The 8,699-nt window shown below is 54.2% G+C and overlaps 1 protein-coding gene across 4 annotated transcripts in view; it reads left to right on the plus strand.

Moving 5' to 3' along the window:
* Tbc1d22b (TBC1 domain family member 22B) overlaps positions 1-8,428 on the plus strand; it is a 46,519-nt gene extending 38,091 nt beyond the window's left edge. For 3 of the 4 annotated variants that reach the window (XM_010638835.3, XM_010638837.3, XM_010638836.2), the window contains one exon: positions 6,966-8,428. In XM_010638835.3, coding sequence (XP_010637137.1) covers positions 6,966-7,094 — 129 coding nt within the window. In that variant the 3' untranslated portion in view covers positions 7,095-8,428. The remainder of the gene's footprint in view (positions 1-6,965) is intronic. The other variant, XM_010638838.2, reaches the window with a different exon arrangement.
* Positions 8,429-8,699: the final 271 nt, after the last annotated feature.

The raw sequence follows: 8,699 nt of genomic DNA on the forward strand, positions 1-8,699 counted from the left end.
CACTGAGGGGAAGTGTCCCCCGAGCTGGGACCCGCTGGAGTCCAACCTCCCACCTCCAGGGTGAGCGCAGCACAGAGCTCGGGGGCCCCAGCAAGTGCCGGTCGCTCTGCAGTCAGCTTGGGATGGGATCCACAGGCACGCGGGGCGGTGCCCGGGCCTCCAGGCTCCAAGCGATTCTCATGTGGGGGGGCCTGTGGCCCAGTCCCCAGAGGTCCTCCACACATAGAGGGTGGGCAGGAAGTCGGGGTGCAGCTGCTGACCACACCAGCGTCTGCTGGCCTGGGGGAGGGGCTTGGAGCGGTTGCCACGCCGCAGGGGTCTTTCACGGGGACCGGCGCACCGGAAATGGACGCCTCGCGCAGTGGCCCTGCACACGGCTTCCGCGGTCTGTGAGCCGCCAGTTTGAATCCTGCGGTGAACAGGGTCAGAGGAAACCCTGGGAACGGCAGCTCTTCTGCCCAGAGCTGGCTGGCGTGAGAGAGGCCCCGAGTCCTGGACACGAACAAAAAGCGAGCAGCCGAGGGGGAGCCTCGGCAGGTGCACTAGGGGCCTCGGGTCAGACTCAGAAAGTTTGCAGGCAGGGACGCGGTTCTGAGAAGTTGCGGTGGCCGGGGAGACAGCAGCCGCCGCCTGAGCAGGACAGTGCTCCGCACATCTGTGGAAGGCGGCGGTCGGGCGGACCGCACACAGAATCCGAATTCACAGCATGCCCGGTCCCCCCGGAAGTCCTAACTGGTGCCGGCCGTACTGCGGAGGCGAGTTAATCGACACTAAGATTTGCTGCAGGCACTAAGAGTCCTCTGCTCTGACTCCCTTTCGTCTGGTTCCTGTCCACAGTCCTCTTGAGCCACGCTGGCCCCGGCTGGGCTCCGATCCCAGCCTCGGCTTCTCCACGGCCTCGGGCAAGGGCGTCTCCCAGAGTTGACCGAGGGTGAAGCCAGTTGTGACCGAGGACAGAAGGCAGAGCCCCTGAGGTGTAGCAGGTCCCTCCTCCCCTCTTCCGTTCGGCCTCCCCCTGGTCTCCCTGCGTCCGCCCTTGGCGGAGCCTCTGTGCCAGCACCGCTCCGCCTCCTCTGGCCTCCTGCCTGGGTGGGAGCTTCCAGTCCTCCCCGGCCCCAGACTCCTCATGCGGCCTTTTCCTTCGGATTTCTGGGTTCTCAGCAGGCCGGCTCCCGCTACTGCCCCAGCTCCGGCTTTTTGAGCCTTGCGATGGGCCGCGCCGGCGGTGTGGCGTCGCAGATCCCCACCGTCGCCGCTAGGTGGCAGAGTGGCTCCTTACGGCTCAGTTCCACGGCTGGGCCTGGAGCGGGAGATTCGCTTGTTCCGCCGCGGCATTATTTGGGAGTTTCTTGGAAGCTTCTAGTAAGGGTAGAGGAGGCGAGTTACGGTGGCTTCCATCCCAGCAAAGCATATCCTGTCCCAGAGAGCACAGCCCGTCGTTGGTTGTTTTTATCAATTATACAAATGCATGTAACCATCATAGAAAAATGAGAAAATTTCAACTGAAGAACCCTGGATATCTGAAATATTGTCATGAAGAGGTAAATATTAACCATTTGTCTTCAAAACATTTTGGTCACGGGGCCAGGCGTTTAGCTCAGTGGTGCCGCCGCCTGCCTCACAAGCACAGGTGTCATGAGTTACATCCCCGGTACAAAAACAAATTTTTTTTTATCAATATACTATGTATTTATATTTTTCAAACCATTTTTCTGAGAGTGGCTCTCTAGACTCCTCTAGACAGTGGTGTGAGGTACAGAGAAGGTCGAGACCTCTGCCCTCAAGGCTCCCCGGTCACAGAAAAGCAGAGTCCGCCAAGGAGGAAGTTTGAGGGGAGAAGCAGGAGAGGGCAGGCCGAGGGGCACAGGCAGGGGCTCACGGGGTGTACCGTGTTCCGAGGCAGGTGCAGTGGGGTCCCTGCCGTCCTAGCTACCTGGAAGCTGAGACAGGAGGATCACCTGAGCCCTGGAATTCAAGACCAGCCTGGGCAATGTAGAGAGACGCTGCTCAAAAACAAAAAAAAGAACTTCACCAACAAAACTGTGTTTAAAATTATATTGAGATAGAAGTAATGGTTCTCAGTCGGGCATGGTGTTTCGTTCCTGTAATTCCAGCACTTAGGAGGCTGAGGCGGGAGGATCTCAAATTTGAGGCCAGCCTGGGCTACATACCTGTGTTAGTTACTTTTCTCTCATTGCTGAGACAAAGTACCTGACACCTGAAGTTAAAGGGGAAACAGTTATTTAGCTCAGTTTTTAGAGATGTAGGTCCATAGCTGGCTCCAAGGCAGAGTGGCACATGGCAGAGGACGTGGCAGAGGAAAAATGGCTCATGGTGCTTGCATGGTAGCAGAAGCCACAAGGGACCTTAATAGCATCTTATGCAGACTCCCGGGATTGGGGCAGTGCCAAGCCAACCAGTGGACTGGTGTAATAGTCACTGGCCCATAATCCCGCATCACCTGCCCTCGTGAGGCTTTGGGGGGACGTTGAGACCCAGACCATAAAAATACTGTAGCAAAACCCATCTCAAAAAAACCACCCTGGGGCCAGGGATGTAACTCAGTGGTGCCTCACCTGCCTGGCAAGCGCAAGGTCCCAAGTTCGATTCCTGGTACCACCCTCCCGAAAAAAATCCAACCAAACAAAAAACAAGATGTATTGTCTCTCACATGCTCTCGCCCTCTTTTATTTACTCTTCTTTTGGTAGCACTGGTTTGAAGCCTGGTTGTCTTTTTTTTTTTTAATCTTGATTTTGATTAACACGTTTGTAGTTGGTAGTGATCACACTGATCGCGGAGTCAACACGTCTACCGAACCCATCTGAATTCTTTTTAGGTTCCCTTCCCCTCTGCCCCTCCATCTTTCGGTCCCCTTCCCATTGGCAAACTGTGGTCCCTATTATTTCTTGTCTGTTTTGCCCTTTAATTGTTTATACTTTGGGTTTCTCATGTAAGTGGTTGGAAGGCTTCGAGGCAGACCCGCGATGGAAGCCGGGAAACAACCGAGGAGGCGGAGCCCGGTGCGGGACGCGAACTCCTCCCCCACTGACTTGGCCCCGGCGGGCGCCGCCCTTTCCATGGGCGTGGAGGGAGCGAAGGCTGCCCACGGGGTTTGTCTGATCCCATGAGTCCGGTGCGAACCTAGGATGTGGAATATATTTCCTGGATGAACGTTAAGTACCGTTAGGATGTAAAAATTTCATTTTTAGGAACTATTTTTTTTTATTTCTATTAGTACACGTTTGCAGGGCATAATGATGCCACTCCCTTTTTAGGAATTTAGCCCAGTAATCAGAAGTAATCGGAGGTATGACTTTATTCACAGAGATGTTCCTTATTGCTGGGGATTTAGCTCAGTGGTTCTGGTGCCTGCCTCACAAGTGCAAGGACCAGGGTCTGGCTCCGGTACCAAAAAAGACAAAACAAAAACAAAGATGTTTCGGGGTTTTTTTTTTTTTTTTTTGGTACTGGGGATTGAACTCGGGTCCTTGCGCTTGCAAGGCAGGCCACTGAACCGCTGAGCTAAATCCTAGGCCCTATAATTTTATTATACTAAAAAATCAGAAGTAATAAAATGCTCAAAACAAGAGAATATAAATTGTACACCTTATATCACAGAAAAGTCTTTGGCCATTGGCAATGTCTGCAGGAGCTTATAATATTAAAAAATGTGCTTATGATAAATGCTAGATAAATTTTACATTAACTGGGGCTGGGGATTTGGCTCAGTGGTTCCACCGCCTGCCTCACAAGTGCAAGGACCAGAGTTTGATCACTGGTACCAAAAAAAATTTTTTTTGTATTAACTGTGTAACAGATGCAGGAAAGACCTGGAAGGAAAAAACATGGCTTCCTGTTGATCGTGATACTGTGAATAATTTTCTGCTCTATTTTTTTGTTTTTTGTTTTTTGTTTTTTTTTTTTTTTTGGTACCAGGGATCGAACTCTGGACCTTGCACTTTGTAGGCAGGCGGTGGAACCACTGAGCTAAATCCCTGGCCCTGCTCTAATTTTTATTACACAAAACTTACAGAGTATGTGTTACTAAAAAAAAACTACTCTATCACACTTTAGTTCAGTAGAGTGAAGACTTCAAAAGATAAAGAGGGCTGGGCACGGTGGCCCATGCCTGTAATCCCAGCACTCAGGAGGCTGAGGCAGGAGGATCACTGTGAGTTCAAGACCAGCCTGGGCTATATAGTGAGTTCCAGTTCAGTTTCAACTACACAGTGAGACTCTGTCTCAAAGAACCAAACAAAAAAAAGATAAAGAGGGCCAGGGATTTAGCTCATTGGCACCGCGCCTGCCCTGCCCTGAGTTCAATCTCCAGTACCAAAAGAGAGAGAGACGTGATTTAACCACTGTTAACAGCTTCTCACTCTGTTGTTCTGAATTACATACATATGCATGTATAGTTATGTGCATTTTCTTTTATCTAAGATCACACTATAAATATTTTCTCTGCAACCTTCTCTTTTTTTTTTTTGTTTTTTGTTTTTCGGTTTTTTTGTTTGTTTTTTGAGACAGGGTCTCACCGTGTAGTTGAGACTGACCCAGAACTCACTATGTAGCCCAGGCTGGTCTCGAACTCACAGCGATCCTCCTGCCTCAGCCTCCCGAGTGCTGGGATTACAGGTGTGCGCCCCCATGCCCGGCTAGTGCAACCTTCTCTTTTATCCATTTTAACACATCTTTGAGGGCCAGGGATTTAGCTCAGTGGTTCTCATATAAGCGCAAGGACCTGAGGTAGGTTCATTCAGACCTGCCTGGAGGTCCTGCCCCGTCTGTCTCAGGGCAGGGCCCTGCCCTGGCAGCTCCATCCCCAGGGGCCTCCCCTCCCCATGTGGGGCACAGGTGGACAGGAGCGGGGCATGTGTGTTCCTCAGCCTAGGGGCAAGGAGCAGTGCGGCTGGCCTGAGGACCATGTGCGTTTCTTCCCCTCTCCTTTACCTTCTGCTGAGCTGGGGATCAAGTCCCTGGCCTTGTGCATGCGAAGCCAGCACCCTGCCAGAGTCCAGCCGTGCATTTCTAAATTTTTTTTTGTTCTTTGGATCGAACTCGGTTCCTTGCACTTGTGAGGCAGGCAGCAGAACCACTGAGCTAAATCCCCGGCCCCGTGCATTTCTAATTTTGATAGATACAGGGTGCATTTGTTAAGAGAATCTGAAATTATCTGCAGTGACCAAGGCCCCAAAGTGATAATGGTGTAAAATAAAATCGCTGTCTGCTTCCCCAGCACTGAGGGAATGAGTGGAGCGGCCAGGACCGAGGTGACGGGGACTCGTGTCTCTCCTACTGCTCGGCCTCTTCTCCTGGCTTTGGCCCTGCGAGGGAGCACAACTCAGGCCAGGGCCATCTTCTAGGGAGGATGCGGGAGAGGCTTAGAAGTCCCATGCGTCCTTTCTGCCATGGCCCAGACTCAACAGGACGTGACTGCCTGGCCACAGACAGCAGTGACAGGAGGGCAGCTGCGCACCCAGCGGAACCTCGCAGGATGCACAAGGCTGCCCTGAAAACTGCAGAGCAGCCAGAAGCAGGGCTCCAGGGCGGTGCGAGTGCCCGCCCGGTCCTGTCTGCCCAGGCGGCCCGGCTGCTTTCCTCAGTGCCTTGGGGATGGTCTCTCACCTTCGATTTTTCACGGGTGGCTAAGTACTTCCTCGTAGTCAGTTTCTTATATTTTAACTTTGTTGATGGTGATTCCCAATGTACAAAATTATGCATAATCCAAACCTTCCGTTTCTTCACGGCTTCTGGGGTTTGGGTCTTACAGTTGTTACTGTTATAAGAATGCTCACTTTGAAAGACAGAGAGAAGGCAACATAGGCAGCAGCATCAGCAGGGGAAACTAAGCTCCAGGGAGAACCTGAACTTTCATTCTTTTTTTCTGAGACTGGGTCTTATTGTGTAGTTGAGACTGACCACTCACTATGTAGCCCAGGCTGGTCTCGAACTCACCACCAAGCCCATTCATTTTTATTCATTATTATGTCACATTTATTTTTGTTCTGTTTTTCGTTTGTTTGTTTTGGTTTGTTTTGGTACTGGGGCTCAAAGTCTGGACCCTACATTGGCAAGGCAGGCAGCAGAACCACTGAGCCCCATTTTTGTTGAGACAAGGTCCGGCAGTGCAGTTCAGGCTGGACTTGAACTCACTATGTAGCCCAGGCCAGCCTCAAATTCATGCAGCCCCTCCGGCCTCAGCCTCCTGAGTGCTGGGATGAGAGGTGTGCACCACCACACCCGGCTCCAGGGTGTTTTTGACGGACCTAGACTTTGAAAGCTAAATAGGATTTAGTGAGGTGGAGAGGAAAGTGTTCAGTGTAGGTTCATGCCCAGAGGTGCATGCAGTTAAGCGTGGCCCGGGTGGGTTGGGGACGGGGGCCGAGGGCAGACACAGCTACAGCAGGCGAATGACAAGAGCAGGAGAAGGTGTCGCAGGCCGCACACTGCGGCCCCTTCAGTAAAGGCTGAGGAAGAAGCAGTCCAGGCCTGGTGTAGAACCAAAGGCCGACGGTTAGAGCCACCTACGGACTGGGCTTCTGGAGTAAGTTGGAAGACTGGGGTAAACACGAAAACGATGGTGTCGCAAAGCGAGTAAAATGCATGTCAAATTATAATCACGGCTGCAGTTACTTCAACACACGGGAAAAGATTGAAAAGCATGCGTAAGAGTGAGAAGGCTCGGTGCTGTAATCCCCACTCTCAGGAGGGTGGTGGGTCCCAGCACAGCCTGGGCTCTGTGGTGTGACCCTGCCTCACGGAAGACAGAGATTGAGAGAGGTGTAGCTGCATGGTGACCGCTGCCCTCTCCTGCAGATCTGTCATTGTCCATACCATTGTTGGAGACGGGAGCTAGTGCAGAATGGCAGAGCTTCCGGAGCTCCCTGTGGGGAGGGGGCAGGGGCCGTGGGGCCGGGCGCTGCCTGCAGCCTGGGAGCCGCACCCGCCCTCTCTCGCGTTCCAGGGGCTCCTGATGCTGCTGCAGAACCTGCCCACGATCCACTGGGGCAACGAGGAGATCGGGCTGCTGCTGGCGGAGGCGTACAGACTCAAGTACATGTTTGCGGACGCCCCCAATCACTACCGCCGGTAGGTGCTGCCTCCCCGCCGGCCGCCGGCTCCGCTGCACTGTGGCCCTGAGCCGAGGACTCCGCGGGAACCGCTCAGCCCGCCGCGAGCGGGTCTCCTCGTCGCCGTCCACCGCCGTGTCCACGGCTGTGTCTCGGCCACCGCCAGTATTCCACGCCGCGTGCCCGGCCAGGCCTGGGAGAGGACAGAAAGGTGGCACAGGGTCGACAGGAAACCGGATGGCGCCTAGGGTCCCTCTTACCTCCAGGCCTCCACTGATACTGTCGCATTTTTTTTTTCTTTTTTAAATAAGAAAAACCTACATTTCTTACATGCCCCAGGCGTGGGAGCGTTAGTGTTCTGTCTGAGCCCAGGTCGGTATGCGTCCTGTTCTCCGAAGGCCCGGGCCGTCCCGCTGACCGGCTGCGCAGGAGCTCCCAGCTCTGGGAAGGGGCCTGCGCCCAAGGGCTGCGGGTTCCCTCGCGTTCTCCACAGGTCCCCGTGCGCATGCGCGGTCTCTGCCAGCCGGGCCCGGCCCCCGTGGGACCCGAGCGCAAGGGTCCCGTGAAACGGTCGGGGAGGGAGGGAGAAGGGACTTTTCACCTCTGCAACCCTTTTTCCACCAGGACCCACTCCAGGATGTTATGTGTAAATTGTGTTACTATGTATATGGGTAAAGTTGTACAAATATCCGTCCTCTTTGTAGCAGATATGAGTTTATATTTATAACGTGCATCCGCGTGTGAACGCAGCCTAGGTCCCCGGCAAACACGCAGCTGCTGGGGCGATTTCTGGGCGCCCTCCCGGCCTGAGTCCCCTGGAGGGAGGACGGCTGAGCAGGCCCCAGGTCAGGGTCCCAGGGCCGGCCTCGGCCCCGCACACCCCACCGTCCCCTCGTGGCAGAGCCCCCGCCTCTCCCCAAAGCTGTGGCCAATTCGTCAGTGCCAAGGGAAGGGCTCCCCTGTGTCCTGCGGCCTGCGGCTCCTCAGACAGTGGCATTAAGTGCCCTCTGCTGTCCCTGTCACACTCCACGCAGCTCACACCGCGACCCCGTCCGAGTTTTGGTGTTTGGTGGCGAAGTGGGGGGGTGGAGGCTCGCATTGTCACCCTCTAGGGAGCCCAGCGGTGCCCCATGGGCGACACCCTGAGCCCCGCCCGTGTGCGCCAGGGCTCCCATCCCCTGCGCCTTCCCCTCCACAGAGCGCAGCCGGGCCTCCCGCCAGTCCCCAGAGACAGACACTTGTGCTCCCAAGTGGCATTTTATTTTTTTAGTTTCTATGTTTGTATGGGGAATTGTGGATGATGTGAACGAACTGTAAATAAAAAGTGTATTTCCTCCTCCACCTGCTGATTTTTCTCTAGTGGCCATGGACCTGCATGTCCTGAATGGACGGTGTCTCCTCTTCTTGGGCCGGGTTGGGTTTGCTTTCTAACTCTCGTGGGTGTGGGCCTCCTGCAAGACGAGCCAGACTTCGGCTGAAGACCAAAGGTTGGGGAAGTTGGCAGTGAGCACTGAGCTCTGTGGAAAGAAGTGTGGAGACCACAGAACCAGGTCCACGCGTGGTTCGTAGTGGCTGACAGCACCCTGATGCATCTGGAGTGGGGTGACAGGTTTGTTCCTGGCTCCTAC

The sequence above is a fragment of the Fukomys damarensis genome, unplaced genomic scaffold (assembly GCF_012274545.1).
Source record: "Fukomys damarensis isolate Sample0158 unplaced genomic scaffold, DMR_v1.0_HiC HiC_scaffold_20, whole genome shotgun sequence".
In the NCBI taxonomy this organism is placed as follows: Eukaryota; Metazoa; Chordata; class Mammalia; order Rodentia; family Bathyergidae; genus Fukomys; species Fukomys damarensis.